The 18,064-nt window shown below is 47.4% G+C and overlaps 1 protein-coding gene and 1 long non-coding RNA gene across 6 annotated transcripts in view; one reads left to right on the top strand and one right to left on the bottom strand.

The window, feature by feature from the left end:
- LOC135240005 (calcium/calmodulin-dependent protein kinase type II subunit beta) overlaps positions 1–18,064 on the bottom strand; it is a 72,698-nt gene that overhangs the window by 4,625 nt on the left and 50,009 nt on the right. For 4 of the 5 annotated variants that reach the window (XM_064309082.1, XM_064309081.1, XM_064309083.1 and 1 more), the window contains 5 exons: positions 13,398–13,442; positions 11,782–11,830; positions 9,212–9,292; positions 6,763–6,900; positions 2,860–6,307 (listed from right to left, as the gene is read on the bottom strand). In XM_064309082.1, the coding sequence (XP_064165152.1) occupies positions 6,141–6,307; positions 6,763–6,900; positions 9,212–9,292; positions 11,782–11,830; positions 13,398–13,442 (480 nt within the window). In that variant the 3' untranslated portion in view covers positions 2,860–6,140. Of the gene's footprint in view, positions 1–1,442; positions 1,679–2,059; positions 2,155–2,459; positions 2,533–2,859; positions 6,308–6,762; positions 6,901–9,211; positions 9,293–11,781; positions 11,831–13,397; positions 13,443–18,064 lie in introns of those variants that run through there. The other variant, XM_064309085.1, reaches the window with a different exon arrangement.
- On the top strand, positions 23–747 carry LOC135240007 (uncharacterized). The gene is made up of 2 exons (XR_010325544.1): positions 23–106; positions 181–747. It is a non-coding gene; the product is annotated as an uncharacterized LOC135240007 (long non-coding RNA).

The raw sequence follows: 18,064 nt of genomic DNA, 5'->3' as shown, positions 1-18,064 counted from the left end.
AAGCCATCACAAACCATTCCTGCAACAAGAATTTTTGAAACAAGGAGTATTTCATTTTTTTAATCTAAAGCCATTTGAAGGAACAATTCACTCAGAAGAAACAGAGGTATTTTACTGTCTGTAGCAATACAAACAGGTGGATGATACAAATGTTTAGAAGACAGCCCATCTGAAAGCTAGACAAATTACTGCTGATGATGAAGGTGGAACAAACAAATCTACTCATGTACACGCAGAAGGCGCATAAAAACGTACTGACTCTCATTTTCTACATGGTTAAACCAAAACGCATAAGAATAAGTAAATGGTATGTTCCTGTATTTTAAAGTTTATCTAAAAAAAACAGTGAAAGTAGTCATTTCCATTTGTTTCCCTGGCCTCAAGTTACCATAGTTCATTGCAAAGTCTTTGTCTATAATAAAATGGTCATACTAACCCACGGAATGCTGCGTCTTAGGAACACAGGACATTTAAAAATCTGTGTTTTATACTAATTCACTTGTGTTCCAATAAAAATAACTACGTTGCCATCTCACAATAATAACACAATAAATATACGTCGTTCATAATTTTATTATGACACTTGCAATGAAAGCAGTAAGAAACAGTGGAATTTGCGGGATAAAATAAGTGTTTTGGCATTCTGATCAAAACAAATATTTGCCACACAGTGTAATAATATTTAAAAACCCTAGGGGGGATTTCTGTATTTGTTTGCTCATGTTGAACAAGGTGGCTAGAACATTACATCTTGTTTTCGACTTTTCATTCTAATTAAGCACTTTCTCTTTGAATCGCACAATTCTACCAATGGCTGTGTAAAAACTAAGATCACTAAACAACACAAGCGTCAAATATCAAAGCATGATTGGCTCAAAGAAACAGGGGTAACTAGAAAGGTTACAATTCCTAAAGGAATTGTGTGGGCTTGCTTACGGATGGGTCTGAGCAATATGTTTTGTGGACTCTAGAGGGCGTCTAAATGAACATGTTCCTATGGGGAAAAATTACTACAAAGTGAATATTCAAAAGTTTGAATTTCAAAATCTGAATCAAGACATGTGTGAACTAGTGGTCATTGGTAAAAGTTGATGTATGCAAACTGTGGCGAAGTGCAGATAATAAAAATAATACTATGAAGTTCAGATGTTCGAAGCATATTGTGTGTCATGTCGGACATTGCCTGTTGTTTCTAAAGACTTGGAATATATGTGTTTATAGACCAATAATATTTCTGTGGTTTTTCTAAGCAAAAGTTTTAATCACTAATGACACGTAAATCATAGTGTTGTAAAAATTCTGGAGTATGAAACGGTTGTAAGCCAATTGTGAACATTGTATAAGTAGGCTTGAATGAATAGGCACATTTGGTATATATTACAACCACTTTATGAAAATGAGATGAATCTCCCCTGTCAAAGCTTAAAAAACTGGGGGCTAACCTTTCACTGAAGGGGGGCAGCTGGGGCGCCAGAGCAGTGGAAGTGGACGTTCTGCCACTTGGAGTCACGGCGGTGCCAGACGCGGGTCTCTTCTGATTGGCTGCTGCGTGGCCGGCCCTGCCCGTCCACAAACTGTGTGAGGCGGATATAGGCGATGCAGGCGGCGTCCTCCCCAATCAGGTGCACATGGGGGTTTAGGATGGTGGTGTGGATGGGCTTATTGTTCTTAGACAGCACTGAGCAGAGAGAAAGAGAGAGAGAGAGGGAGGGAGAGTCGGGGGGGAGAGAGAGAGAGAGAGAGAGAAAGAGAGAGGGCACACAGAGGGCACATACAGAAAGTTGATTGGTTTATTTTTATTTTTTAAATAAACATGTGTGCAGCATATATATATATATATATATTTATATATATATATATATATATATATATATATATATATATATATATGCATTTTGGTTAACAACACATTTCACTGATAATTCTTAGGGATCTGCAAGAAATGTAAAGGAGTAAAAGTTTTTATAATGCACATTTGTGGATGTAATACATTTAGTTTTTTTTGTTTTTCTTTACTGGAACACTGCCACCCCCCTCCGGCACCCGCCTTCTTACTCACAGTTCTCAAAGTAGAATCTGTGGAAGTCCATTCCTTCCACCAGGTTCCCCAGAGCCTCGGGTTCAAAAGAGGTCAGGCCAGGATCACAGATCTTCCTGTTCAGAGAACATCAGTATTTTGTGGGGGGTGCAAGGCATGCTGACATTATCAGTAAAGAGCAGATGACATTCGATTTCACACAAAGACAGGTTAAATGAAGAGGGGTGGTATTATATCTCAGGAGCTTATAGTACTCATTTGCTCTACTTTCAAAATTTCTATCTGTTGCTATTGCATTTCCCTGTTTGTTGGTGTGATGGAATGCTGTTGAGCGCAATGCTTGAACGTGTTAAATAAATATATATTTATTGTGAGTCTTTTATTGGCCCGTCCCGCAGACCGGGCACGCTCAGTGACTCACGCGTACGCCTCAAAGTCTCCGTTGTTCACGGCCTCGATCAGCTGCTCGGTGATCTTGATGATCTCCTGTTGGTCTGCGAGGATGGCAGGCGACATGTGACAGGTGTGCACCCACGTATAAATAACAAAGTTACAGTCACATCCACTCAAAACACACAGTGTGACAGTCACACACACAAACCAAACATGTCACACACACAACACAACACACACAGTTAGTCACACACACAACCACGTACAAAACACACAGTTACAGTCACACACACACAAACACACACACAGTTACAGTCACACACACAACCACATACAGTAACACAACGCAGTACACACACGCACAGTGCACACACAAACACACGTACAAACAACTCACGTTAGTCACACCACACAACAGCACTACAATCAGTTACAGTCACACACACACAAACGCACATACAAACACACGCACAGTTACAGCCATACACACACACACACAAACACACGTACAAACACATGTACAGTTACAGTCACACACACACAAGCACACGACAACATGCACAGTTACAGTCACACACACACAAACACACACAAACACACACACAGTTACAGTCACACACACACAAACACACACACAGTTACAGTCACACACACAAACATGCATACAGTAACAGTAACTCAGAAACTGTACCACACACCAGGCCTGCAATATGGACTCTACACACTCACCCTTCATGCTGCACCACACACCAGGCCTGCAATATGGACTCCACACACTCACCCTTTATGCTGTACCACACACACCAGGGCTGCATTTAACAGGTGTCATCCAGGTGACTTTTGATGCAAACCCTTCCATATTCGCCAACTTATCGCCTAGTTTGGCTATAATCTTGACCTCACACAACTGCAAGTCAAGTGCTGTGGCTTCAGTCAGTCAATGGACCTCCATCATTTCACTGAATGTACAACTTACAATTCAGGCATCTGGCAGAATCCTTTAGCCAAGTGGACACACAAAAGGTGCCTTTAGTATGGTTAGAAAGCTAGAGCTATAGTGGTAAGGCTATGACCACATTGGTGCCATTGAATAGATGCATGTCACGGTGTTATGACATTTGTACATATAACACTGTAATCTTCCAGCGAATGTGAAGCAGCGTTACAAACACGTGCTCACGAAGCAAACACGGGAAAGGCGGCGACATCATATAATATTAAACAGCACAGGAGAGAGAGAGGGAGAGAGGGTGGGAGGCGGCGGGAAAGGGATGAAGGGAGAGAGGGTGGGAGAGAGAGGGAGAAAGGGAGAGAGAGGGTGGGAGAGATAGAGGGAGGGAGGGAGGGAGAGAGGGTGAGAGAGGGTGGGAGAAAGGGAGAGAGAGGGTGGGAGAGATAGAGGGAGGGAGGGAGGTGACACTTCACCACTGAAATGGTCTGTAAATCTCCCAGTCACAGCAGATCAAGAGCACTTCATTTAGTTATAGGACAGGGAGCAGGCACACTGCCAACAACATTAACTTGTCCACGTTGTGAAGGTGTGCTGTGCCAAACCAGATGGAGAAATAAACAGCGTAACACGTCCTTAGTACACTTCTTAGTGTGTCTGATATATACACAGCATACCAACCAGCTGGGCATTTACAATGGTCAGTCGAGCCATTCCTTCCTTCTGTTTCTCTCCATCATTCTCTCAGTCTTTCTCATTTCTCTCTCTCTCATGCACACACACACACACACACACACAGGCACACACACACACACACACACTAAACCATTCAAACCCCACCAACCAGCTATTTAAAGAATCATCTGTAAATGGAAAGGTTTAGAAACTTAAGAGTGCAGTATCACATTTTTGAAAAGAGGAAAAATACTGCCAGCAATTCTATCCATTAAATGAAATGCAGCAAGAGAAAGAGAATAATCCCTCCATGAGCATTAATGTCCTCTCCCTGAGATGCTCTGGGCCTTGAGCTTTTCTCCTCTTGTTCTCTCTCTCTCTCCCTCTTCCTCCCTGTCTTTCTGCACCCCACCCCCACTGACCTCACTGTGCTATTCCCGTCCCTCAGCTATTTAGATCAGATTTACCCCTCCCTCCCTCCCTCTTTCTCTCCGCAGCAGGCCTTAAGGGTACTTCACACACACACACACAGATGCACACACACACACACACACACACACACTCACGCACACACATATACACACACACACACGCCCTTCCACTCATCCGGCCCAAATACATGCCGTCACACACCCAGGTCGTACACGGGGCACGAGCATGCCCCACAGATGCCCCACTCACTCAGCGCGAGGCAGAGGGTCACAATGGCACACGGGACAGAAACAGAGGCTGCTGAAGGCACACCGGAGAGCCTGAACCCCTCTTCTCTACCACACTGCTGCCATGGAGACGCTCAACCACTGGCACTGATTCCTGTCTGCGGCACGCTGATGTCAGCAATGCCCCGGGTCTACCGTGCCTACCCCCGCCTGCTCGTCCCTGGAGCTGTGATATCCCACAATGCACAGTGGGATATCACACCTTCTATGGTCCCTGGTGCAAATCCAGCCCCCGTAATGCCAACCAGGCTCCCTAGCATGGCTGCGTCCAACAGGCCCAGCCCTAATGACCACACTTGCCACGCCCACCCAAGAGCTGCTGCATTCACATTGGCTTCTGATTGGGCTGCTGGGCACCCCTCACCTAACAACACTTTACCCACAACCAATTTCCAACAATGAGGCTGAGCCAATGGCAATCAAGCCTCGCTCTGAGCTCTGAAGGGGTGGAGCCAGCCAGCGGCGTGCTCCTCAGCATGTTCGGCCGTTGAGTGTGTCTGCGCTACAACCTCACACTCTCAAGCAGCTGCAGACATTTCAGGCTAAAAATACGACTGGGCTCGTTTGCGAAGAGGATCGCGTGAGCGTCGCGTCTGAACTCCGGGGAAGAGGCGCTTCACGAGCTCCCTCATTTCAGAGCTCGCAGCTGACAGCATTACATTCTGGTGGACGCAAGGTGACAGAACATGAGTGTCAGCATTCAAAAGAGACCCATGGTTTTTTAAAAATGGTAAAAATAACTAAGCCAGATGAAGGAAGTGGTGCGGCACCCCTTAGCCACGAGACCAATTACTGCAACACAGTTACTGTACAGAGCATCCTATTATAGGGACGCCCCTTTACAGCTCACCCTATCACCACACAGTCAGCTGACTCCACCACACATTGCCACACACACAGTAAGACAGTTCATGCATTCAGTGTGGGCTGACAGGAGCATTTACAAATGCGTTGCATTTAGCCGATGCTCTTATGCAGACTGGCCTATAAAAGGGCACTAATAAAGGTTCAGGCAACAGGCAGCGCTGATTCCAAGTTATCAGTGTCACATGATAGTAGTAGTTGGCAGATAGACTTGCAGCATAATGTTAAGAGTCATAGTAGGTGCAGGAGGGGGATTGAGGATGCAGTGCTTTAAGTGGTAAATGAGTTTGAGGATATAGTGTTAGATATAGCGTAAGTGGGGCTGGTAAACACATGGTACATGCTCAGTTTATCGTTATTGAGTTCTCACACTGATAAGGGAGCAAAGCTGTGTTTCTAAGGTCGAAGGTCAGGCAAAGCTGCTGGGCCAGACACCTGGGGAACCGCAGGCAGAGGTGCACAGCAGAGGGGGGCAGTGTCGCCCCAAAATTCACACCAGCGCTCAGTACTCACTAAGAGAGGTCAGGGAGGGGCCAGATGGGGGCAGTGATGGAGGGGGCGGGGATTGGGGCAGGGGGGCCACGGGCCGAGCAGGGGCCAGCTCAGATTCAGGCTGGGGGGGGCCAGACCCCCGGCGAATGCTGCTCACTATGTCTGTCAGACCGGCCACTATTCGGGCGGAGGCAAGGGGTGGGGCAATGGAGCAGGGAGAAGACAGAGAAGGAAAACAGAGATGAAAAGAGAGGAAACACACATACCACAGAAATAAAGTGAATAATCAGACCTGCAAAGAACATTTGGGAAGAAAAAAATGATAAGACCCCTTGAATTTGTTCTGTTTTGGAGCAAACAAAAAACACAAAATGATTTTTCTAATCAAAGAAAATACGAAGTACAGGAAGACATCCGGCTGAAGGACAGGGTGGCAGTGATTGGACTAAAGATGGGGGTGGCAGTGATTGGACAAAGGATGAAGGGGCTATGATTGGACTAAGTAGACAGGTGTAATAAATAGACCACACAGTTGATAGCATGGCAGTAACAAGGAACTAGGGCATAGGAGACCTGTGACTGGCTGTCACTACTTCCTGAATGGCGCAGCAGTTGGGGGGAGCTGTACTTACTGTGCATGGGAAGCACAGGGGTTTGGGGAGGGGAGGGGGCTGAGAGGGTAGCCGGGGGGGTGCTGCCCCCCCCCTCGCCATCTGAAATGGGCCCTGAATCCCGCCGCACACACCCTAGGATGTCTGTCAGCTTGGTGGCTGTGCGGGTAGGCGGGACAGGGGGCAGAGAGAGGGGCAGAGAAAATTAGGACAGAAGAACAGGCAAAACAGGACACGAGATGCAGGGGGTGTTAAAAAAAAAGGTGAACACTGCAAGTTCACAGCATGTGCCAGATAAATATACAAAGTGCTAAAAACAGGAAAGAAATAAGACCTTTTTTTGGGGTGGGGGGGTTGTGTCCCTGTTTTTCGGTGTCTGGCGCCTGTGCTAGAGATACAGGCCGGGCCGATGTGTTCGGGACACAGGGGCTCAGGGGAAACCCTCCAAAAAAAAATCTATAAAGCGCAGAGGCGGTCTAAATAAATAAAGCCCTTCTGTACTCCTGCAGTCCCTGTGTCTTCTGCAAGACCCTTTAAACCGCAGGCATCCACTGTAATCAGCCGCGCCAGACAAAAGCAGAGCAAATAAAGCGAATGATGGAGAGAATAAATGTGCGCTCTCACCGCGCGTGTCTGCTGCACTCAGCTCAAAGACCTGAATTTATGGCCAATCGCGAGCGGCTCGGTCGATAAGGAGGCTCGCCGAGAGCGCAGGCTTCGGCTGCGGGTTCCGGTCCGTCTGCCTCATCAGCCCGCGTCAGCAGGGCGGGACGCCGCTGGCATCAGGACTGACTGGGTTGGTCAGGGGTCTCTGGGCTACCGCTGCACTAGCTCCTCCCACCAATACAATATAGAGAGTATCCATCCATCGGTTACCAGCTGTCACCTCCTCTGATGGCTGCCTATTCTCTTGTGGGGACTTCAGGGGTAAAACAGCCTCTGGCTCACACTGGAGGAGAGCATATGTTTCAGCTGCAGGGCTCCTGGTGTCCGGGTGTGGCTCACAAAACTGGTGACTGGCAGTCAGGTATAACCCAGAACTACAGTAGATCCCTGTGAAGCTTCCTGGTCAGTAACTGGTAAATACAAGCCTGCTGTTCCACTTCTGGCCACAGGGAGGCGTATGAAGGCAGCCAACAGAACTTGATGCACACCCCAAATGCAGTTTGTTTCTGCAGCAGGGGGCTATTTGTTAACCAAGACCCCAATATGTATAGAAATATTAACATAGGATCACACCTCCCACCCTTGTACCCAGGATATTTATGCATTAATTCTTCTCTGGTAATTTGTATGTTTATATGCTCTGTTATATGTTTGGGACATATTTTTCTTGATTTCACTCTGTACTCCTCAGTTTTAGATTTGAACTCACACGTGCACATTCTCTGATTACTGAGCTCAAAGTGCTCTTTTTCTTAATTATGTTTTTTCTTATTTCTCTGCCTCATAATGGCTTCCTTGACTTGGTCCACTGGTTCCCATGTTGACAACCGCCAATAACAAACTCCAAAGGCAATCAAAAGGCTAGAATCCAGACCAGGTACCGAAAGCTCTCTTCTGCAGTAAGGAAGCAACTGAACACACCTGACTAATCAGAAACACCCGTGATGCCATTTGTTCCAAACATTCTGATTCCCAGAAATGGGGAGACTATGTATAAAAAGTGCTGTAATATTTACATGGTGGCACCGAAATGTATAAAAATACCCTTTATTAAAAGCCAAGAATCTATGTATATGTATATATATATTTATATGAACAATTTTGTCAACATGTACGTCACCAAGTTGGTAGGTACAGTTACGATATAGTTTCACCATCCAGAATAAATCATTTTTGTTCATTTCCTGAGGGAAATATTGTGATTCTCTTGCTCCTCGGAAGTAATAAAGCAGCAAGAATCAATTCACAAATTATGCCTCTCCCTCCCTCCTCTCCCCTCCCCCACCCTGGGCTGGGAGCTGACACCCTCCTACACTGTTAAAACTGCTGAAATTCTTCAGAGTGAGTGTGCTGGCAACGCTGCAAGCTTTCTTCCTTTACCTAAAAAAGCTGAATGGTTTGCATGCATTAGTGTTAGTACCATGGTATCAGCTCCACGAGCATTAACAGCATCCAGGCTTGTGCCAAATATTTCAGCATGCCCACACGTTCGATAAATTAAACCCTGCAAGCAAGTACACTGTGGCACCGCACACACGTCACCCCAACGCTGCAAGGTGAACTTAACCTGGATCAGTGTCTAACTTTTAAACAAACCACTCAGGACTCAGGCTCAATGTTTGGCGGACTGACCCGAGATCAGTATCCACCTTCTGCGCACCTTCTGGCTGTTAAGGATTTAGGATTAGTATTAGGCGAGCTGATCCTGGATCAGCTGTTGAGAGGCAGGCAAGAAGGAAGCCTTGTGAGGAGGGAGAGGGGAGTCAGGCAGCACTGAGCATGTGCAAAAGACATGCCCACTTACAGAAGACAGAAGGGGCGGGGCCTGCAGCCGGCTGGTTGGCCTCGGGCTGAGCCCTAGCCGAGCTGCTTTCTAGGCTTTTCCCTGTCCGTGACCCCGGAGCAGGGTGAGATGGGAAAATCATCACAACGCAGAAAGACAAAAAAAAGGAAGACAGACATGAGGATTAGAGGCAGGGAAGAGGTACGAGGGGAAAGAGACAGGGCAAGGGGCGGGGCATAACTCAGAGTGGTACGAAGGCCGCCTCCGCCTCTCCTCAGTGGCACTTGCACTGCTGGATTCTGGGAAATCTCCTTCTTTCGCACTGACCCCATTACTTCACTTCGTAAAACGTTCTCCACTCTCACAGCGCGGTAAACGAAAGCGACCAGCCGAATCCTCTAAAAAACATACTTTACGCCCAGGCACCCCAGCAGCCCGCCCCCACAAATCAGCGCTCTGGAGCTCGGCTAAAAAACAAGACATAAAGCACGCCGTTCCTTCCCCTGCCAGGACCGTCCAGTTTATGAGCCGATGCTGCAGTCTCGCTCAATTGCTTAAACTCAACCGAAAAAGGAAGGCACAATTACGCTCTCAGCCCTGTGGCACCCTGTCTTCCCCCTCCCCAGCCCTCTTACGCACACGCCCACACACCCATACCCCCCCCCCCACACGCAGAAAAACACCCACACGCTCACTCTCGTCTTCTTTGCTGCATTGTTACGTATTGCTCTCCCATCTCCCCTCACGTTTTCATAAATATGTATTTCTGTATCATATATCGCTCTCTCTTTCATTCCATCCCCTCCTTCTATCTCCCTCTCTCTCCCCACCTTCTCTCTTTTTCTCTCTTTGTTCCTTCACATGGCTAAAAATAAACCCAAGGTGCCCTTGTGCCGCTCCTGAGTTGTGTTCCCTGGAGGGGCGAGCACTGAGCTAGTATAGGACTCAAAGCCCAGGAAACGGGGCGCGAGTCCTTCCCACAAACCCCACAAACCCCACCCAAACCACCCTCGCCACGTTCTGAGCACAGCGCTGCGGCGAACATTCCTCCTCCTCCCTTCGCCCCCGATCGGCCCTTAGTGGAGCTCAAATAACCGAAAAGCAGTTCTTCTGTGGTGGGGTAACCGTGTGTGGCTCCGGGCGGCCATGTCTGGAACGTGACTTGCCAGTCTCAGGCACTGTGAGCCTGGCCTGCATGCTCACATGCCTACAGTAGAGGTCCGCGTCGGGCTAGAGCTGAGGCCCCACGTCTGTACGGCCAGGCATGAACCAGCCCGACAAGCCCTAGCCTCGTTTCAAGCTGACAGAGCTCAACCAGATAGAGCCCGACTATGCAAATAAAAAGCTAACACCATACAGCACAATGCAAAATAACGCAGTGCTTCCAGCAGGAAGGCTGCTTGAAAAGGTGCTTGCGACCGAGGAACAGCGGGAGCACCACATCTGCCAGCTGTTAACAATGATTGACAACAATGGAACAAAGCAAAGCTTACAGTTTTTTGTAGTGTACCGTTATGCCCGACTAGCAAATCAGAACAGCCGTATTTCTGCTTTCCTGCTTACTTTTTAAAACACATTTTTCCAGCACGTGATGCTAATATTTGTTGCACCTCTGCAACAAACCACGGGCGGAATGTCCTCTTTCGATAAGTAAAATAGGAACAATTTATATTTAACTCTGTGTAATGATCAGAAAAGGCTAAACAATTAACTTAAGTGCTGTTTTTATTTCTGTTAAACGTGACGTTAATAAGTTTGCTGCTGTTTGTATTGATCAGAATAGGCTAACCAGTTAGCTTTCATGCTACACTCGTGTGCTATCAAATACGGCTGTTTTCAGCTGCTAATTGAGCATGATGGTACACTAGAAAAACTGGAAGCTTCGCGCCACTGTTGTCAATCGTTGTTAACACCGGGCAGAAGTGCTGCTATGCTGCTATTTGTAAACTTCCGGGTTGGCAGCGGGCCTGTACCTGATCTGCCCCAGTGTAACAAGCTAAAAATAGGCCCGATACCCGGCCCGATCACGGCATACCTTCCGGTCCCATTGGGATTGGGTCAGGATACAGACCTTTAGCCTACAGGGCTGTGAGCCTGACCACGTTGACTCTTATTTGAGATAAGTTACTTCTTCTGACCAATCATGATCTTGGCTAGGCTGGGCTCAAATTGGAGGTGGCATTTTGTATAGGTCAGCAGTTTAGTTGCCTCAAAGTGCCACCTCCAATTTGTGAGTTAGTTTGTGAGTTTGTGAGGTCCCACTAAAAAATCTTGCAGTCTCATTCTTTTTTAGTCGGACCTCACAAACTCACAAACTAACTTCCCTTTCCAGAAGCTGTAGAGACAGAAAGAGTCTATGGTCAAGGCCAGCTGTGGCATCTGTGTGAGACAGAGACTGCATAAGCAGAAGCTGTCTTCAGCAGAAATGCTAATATTGGCTCAGGCCCGGTAAGTCAGCCATGACGCATGCCAATAATGGAGTTGATGAATCCTCAGTCTCTCACCAGAACCTACAGGATTCTGCATTGCATGGCTCGGTTTTGCACAAAGTCAGCATGTGCCGTTAGGTCTGTGTGGATGATGAATCTTACCTTTTACATCCTCGTCTTCGATGGTGGTGTTACTGCTGTCAGACGACTCCTGTAGGTCAAAGAGACAACCCTGTTAATGTCAGTACGCCGTGACACACAAATACAAACACACATACACACACGCACACGCACGCACAAAAATACACACACGCAGTTGCTTAACCAGGTCCCCCAACAAATAATCAGTTTGAGAAGTATCAGTGTGAACATGTTTAAAATGTCATACAGGAAACACAATGTCAAAATCCATGCAAACACCCAGTCTCTCACCCACAGTGCACAGGTTCGCTGCAAACAGTTTTTTTTGTTGTTGTTGTGACAAACACACTTGACAAGGACCAGTCTATGGACACACCCACCATCTCTTTGACCCCTCTGTTATACCGTGCAAACAGACGGCCAGGGGAAAGCAAAACAGCTTATCTGCTGGCTGATGCCTTCAGAGAATTTAACCTACAGTTCCAGTATTGTCCACAGTAAAGAGTGGCAGTAGAGAGTTAGGAGTGGTCCTGCATTTCACCTCCTAGTTGCTTTTTGACAGTTTTTTCAAAATCATTTCTTATCTCTAAACACACCTACCTATCTGACTATGCAAACAGTATATATTATATAAGAAACAAAGAGAGAAAGAGCAAGAAAGAGAGACAGAGTTACAGTGAGATTGAGAGAGAGAGAGAGAGAGAATAAGAATTATATTTGAACAGAACCATCCTGCAGCAGCACTTTCAGTGTCTAGACTCTTATAGTGAAAGGCACAAGCCCTCCAGCCTGGATCTCTACCCGCCAGTACAGGTACTACAGGACAGGACAAACAGACAGACTCAAAAAACATCTGTACAATGGTGCTGTTACCATGAATGATGTGTGCCGAAAGAGATAAGAATATGGGAAACAGAGGGGAGACAGGAAGTGCAGGGAGGTGACCCATGGGGGCGAACAGCTGGTGTTTTGTAATTATTCTTTCCATTTCACACAAAATTGATGAAAAGCAAATCATTGGTACATTCTCCACACACACACACACACACACACACACACACACTCTTTGCCACAACAGAGGGAAAATTCTTGGAGCTAAATTCTACAATGCTGCTGGGAGATCATATACTTCATAACTTTGATGTCAGAAAGACTCTATCAGAGCCCAAGCATTGCACTTTAATCACTGGCCACATGGGGTCACTGTTGTGAGTTAATAATCAATTTGCAGCCCTAACTCTATCTTTCGTAAGTCAAGCACACTAAAAGAAGTGGACACACGAAAGACAAAAAAGGTTCTCAGATCCCAGTCTCACCAGCACACACCCAATCCAGTCTCAACAACACATGACCACTCCAGCATAAGTAAGACACACCCACTTTGGCCTAACCAACACACCCAATCCAGTATCGACAGGACACGCCCACTACAACATAACCAAGACAGGTCAAGCCCAGCCACAGCCTCATATGAAATTCAAGCAGCGGCTTTGCCAGGAAACAGTCTCACCAAGATTTAGCACTGGCAACTTCACAACAGATACAGCTCAGCCTAGAGACTCCCACAGCAGGGAGAGCCTCACTGAGACACATGGGGGGCAAACAGAGGAAGCGACAGGGGAGGGGCGAGGGTGTACCTTAGTCCCATCCACTGGATTATGGATAACTGTGGTCTGAGGCTCCTAGAGAGAGAGAGAGAGAGAGAGAGAGGGGAAAGAGAGTGGGGGAAGGTAGGAAGAGAGGGAGAGAGAAATAAGAGAAGGACAGGGATAAGAGAGGGAGAGTGAAAGGAAAGGAGAGAGAAAATAGAGAGAAAGAAGAGAGGGATAAAAAGAAAAATTGAGACCAAGGAGGGAGAGTGAAAAGGTGGGAGAGAGAAATTAGAGAAAGAAGAGAGGGAGAAAAGAGAAAAAGTCAGACCGAGAGAAGAGATGTGTGTGCAGCTGTGATGAGAGATGTGACAGGATGAGTGAGAAGAAGAAGAAATGGTGGAGACAGCAGAGAGAAAAGGGACAGAGTAAAATAGAAATGACGAAAGAGCAGGAGAAGGAAAAGAGGAACAGTTACATCTGTAAGGAGAGAAATGCAGAATTCTTCAAGTGAGAGAATGCAGGTAGCGGGGGCTGTTTGAGGCCCGGAGGGGGGGGGGGGGGGACTGAGTGGGAGTAGATTATCACTTTGAGCCGATACCTGCAGACTGATGTCAGAATCTCATCTGAAAAACAGCAGCTCAGTAGAACAGGAACAGGAGTCTCCTGTGCAGCTCTGAGCACAGTTAAAACTGAGTGTCTGTGAGACGGGGTTTCAGGGTTTGCCCAGACTCAACTCGAATGCTCCAGTTGATGAGATGTATACCTCAGCAACTCCTGCACTAACTGCTCCTTCAACATGGTGTAATGCAGAGCTCAGCCAGAGGGCTGGGGTGTGTAGAGGGCACTAGAGAGGAAACAAGGGCTGTGTCTGACATAGTCTACAAATTCCCTACATAGTAGAGTAACTAGGGTGTCAGCCACTCGCTAGGAACTGGCAGACACCCTAGTTAGTGCACTACAAAGGGAAGTCGTGGACCATTTGAGACTCAGCCATGTGCTAGCCCAGGATGTCTCAGGGATGGGATGGGCGTACAAATTTGATTGGGCTTTCTGAGGAAAAAAGTTTAAAATGATCATATGAAAAATACTAATTAAAACACATTTAAATGAAAAACGTTTTTAAAATGGTAAAAAAAAGATTGGTGCAGTCAGCAGCCCTATGGAAGGCATCACTGCACACATTACAGGGGGTTTCTGTCTGCTCTTTAACAGGCAAGAAAACTCCTCCAGTGACCAATCACCAAAGGTCATTTGGCATCCTGGTTAGACCCGTCTCTGACACGCAAAGGGCAACGGATCCACTGTAGCATTAGCATGTCACATGAACCCGGCCTCCCCCACCAAACACCAATACCCAGCCCCGCCCCTGAGCCCCTCTCTCCGGAGAGCCAGAGGGCTTAACCCAGACTTAAGCACAATTCTAACCCAGGTAGGAATCGAGCCCTAACCCAGGTTAGAACATCGGTCTAACACAGGTATAGAGTCATAGGGACACCAAAAGACGACACAAGGAAGACGAGAGGAAAAAGCCATCATCTGAAGGCTCTGTGAGACACAATTAGATAAGTAAGTATTCACACATAAAAACACACATATACACGAAACACACATAAAACATACATTTACACTACACACATGAAAACACACATATGCACCGTAAAAATACACTATATGACCAAATGTATCTGGACACCCCTTGGTCTGGGGCTGTTTTTCATGGTTTGGGCTCAGCCCCTTAGTTCCAGTGAAGGCAAATCTTAATCTTATGCTACAGCATACACTCACATTCTAGATGATTCTGTGCTTACTCAACAGTTTGGGGAAGGCCCTTTCCTGTTTCAGCATGACAATTCCCCCGAGCACACAGCGAGGTCCAAATACAAATGGTTTTGTCCAGAATGGTGTGGAAGAACTTGACTGGCTTGCACAGAGCCCTGACCTCACCCCCGTCCAACACCTCTGGGATCAACTGGAAAGCCGTCTGCGAGCCAAGCCTAATCGCCCAATCAGTACCCGATCTCACGAATGCTCTTCTGGCTGAATGGAAGCAAATCTCTGCAGCAATGCTCCAACATCTAGTATAAAGCCTTCCCAGGAGAGTGGAGGTTGTTATAGCAGCAAAGGGTGGACCAACTCTATATTAATTCCCAGAATTTTAGATGAGATGTTGGATGTCAGATGTCTGCATACTTCTGGCCATGTAGTGCATATACACTATATACGCAAATAAAAAAAATAGACTATACACACATAAAACACACATATACACTACACACAAATAAAAACATGAATATGCACAAATACGAGTTCAATGCTGAGTGACACAAGAACAAAAGTGAGAAAAGAGGGGCTATGGGGCAGTGTGTCTGGGGTGGGTGTGAATGGGGAAGTGATCACTGTGACAGCATAGGCTCGCTTCTTCATGGTTTATGTTTATTTCCATTCAGGGTATCAGTACTCCACCTGCAAATCTCTCTCTCGCTGTCACACACACACGCACGCACACACACACACACAGACTCTCTGTCACACACACACACACACACGCACTGCAGGCACAGCAGCAGCTGCTGCTCCCATCTGAGATTAATCAGCTGATCGGGGATATAAACGGCACCCGGGCCCGCGTGCTGCTAACAGTGTGCGCTGCCGTTGCTCCAGCAGAGGTTTTCCAGGAAAGCTAGTGGGTATAAAAAAAAGTGAACGAACGAGACGGGAGGAGGAGGGGGGGTCGGGGGTGGATCTTGGTTGGCACACCCCCCCTCAAGCGGAACTGACTCCAGACAGACAGCCTGGAGGGGTCACATGCAGTCTACCCCCACATAGCAGCCTTAACGCACGGCATGGACTCCTGCAGTTCTGCAGTCCTGCAGTCTGGAGAGCCGTACCGCGCGCACGCGGCTCGCACGGCTCACACGGCTGCACACGGCTGCACACAGCTGCGCATGGCTGCGCAGGGTCCAGCTGCCCAGCGGACGGTGAGAGGAAGCTGCAGCTGGCAGCGTTTCCCGGACTGGGGCTGGCCTAAAAATACCGCAGCGCTTCCCAACTTCAGCGGGAAATAGCAAAAGAGGGATAAAAATAGATCTAAAGAAACGCTAATGTTAGTGTGCGCACATCTTTCAAAATAAACTATAAAATCCTGACTCAGTAAAACTGAGGAAAGCGTAGTGGTTCACCATAGTTTTCTTTTGGATTGCAATAAAATACAGGAAGAATGTATAAATAAAACAAACAAAAAAAACCCTGCCATCTGGCCTATAAATGGTTCGATAACAATCACAGTAATGCTCCCTCTTATAACTGTGTGAGAATAATATTCATCAGTGTTTTTCCTCAGGACTGGCCTCTGGGGAGACGCAGGCAGGATATCCAAACTGTGCTGCAGCAGGGAAATGTCTTACCGTACGAGTGTAACAGCTCTGCATTACCCCACGAGTGTAACAGGTCTGCATTACCCCACAAGTGTAACAGGTCTGCATTACCCCACGAGTGTAACAGGTCTGCATTACCCCACAAGTGTAACAGGTCTGCATTACCCTACGAGTGTGACAGCTCTGCATTACCCCACGAGTGTAACAGCTCTGCATTACCCCACGAGTGTGACAGCTCTGCATTACCCCACGAGTGTAACAGGTCTGCATTACCCTAGGAGTGTAACAGGTCTGCATTACCCCACGAGTGTAACAGCTCTGCATTACCCCACGAGTGTAACAGCTCTGCATTACCCCACGAGTGTGACAGCTCTGCATTACCCCACGAGTGTAACAGGTCTGCATTACCCAACGAGTGTAACAGGTCTGCATTACCCCACGAGTGTAACAGGTCTGCATTACCCCACGAGTGTAACAGCTCTGCATTACCCCACAAGTGTGACAGCTCTGCATTACCCCACGAGTGTAACAGGTCTGCATTACCCAACGAGTGTAACAGGTCTGCATTACCCCACGAGTGTAACAGGTCTGCATTACCCCACGAATGTAACAGCCCTGCATTACCCCACGAGTGTGACAGCTCTGCATTACCCCACGAGTGTAACAGCTCTGCATTACCCCACGAGTGTGACAGGTCTGCATTACCCCACGAGTGTGACAGCTCTGCATTACCCCACGAGTGTAACAGCTCTGCATTACCCCACGAGTGTAACAGGTCTGCATTACCCCACGAGTGTAACAGGTCTGCATTACCCCACGAGTGTAACAGCTCTGCATTACCCCACGAGTGTAACAGCTCTGCATTACCCCACGAGTGTAACAGGTCTGCATTACCCTACGAGTGTAACAGGTCTGCATTACCCCACGAGTGTAACAGGTCTGCATTACCCAACGAGTGTAACAGGTCTGCATTACCCCACGAGTGTAACAGGTCTGCATTACCCCACGAGTGTAACAGCTCTGCATTACCCCACGAGTGTGACAGCTCTGCATTACCCCACGAGTGTAACAGGTCTGCATTACCCAACGAGTGTAACAGGTCTGCATTACCCCACGAGTGTAACAGGTCTGCATTACCCCACGAATGTAACAGCCCTGCATTACCCCACGAGTGTGACAGCTCTGCATTACCCCACGAGTGTAACAGGTCTGCATTACCCCACGAGTGTAACAGGTCTGCATTACCCCACGAGTGTGACAGGTCTGCATTACCCCACGAGTGTAACAGGTCTGCATTACCCCACGAGTGTAACAGGTCTGCATTACCCCACGAGTGTA

Source organism: Anguilla rostrata, chromosome 14 (assembly GCF_018555375.3).
Source record: "Anguilla rostrata isolate EN2019 chromosome 14, ASM1855537v3, whole genome shotgun sequence".
Taxonomy (NCBI): domain Eukaryota; kingdom Metazoa; phylum Chordata; class Actinopteri; order Anguilliformes; family Anguillidae; genus Anguilla; species Anguilla rostrata.
Note: the sequence above shows the minus strand (reverse complement) of the source record. Positions and strands in the feature narration are given on the sequence as shown.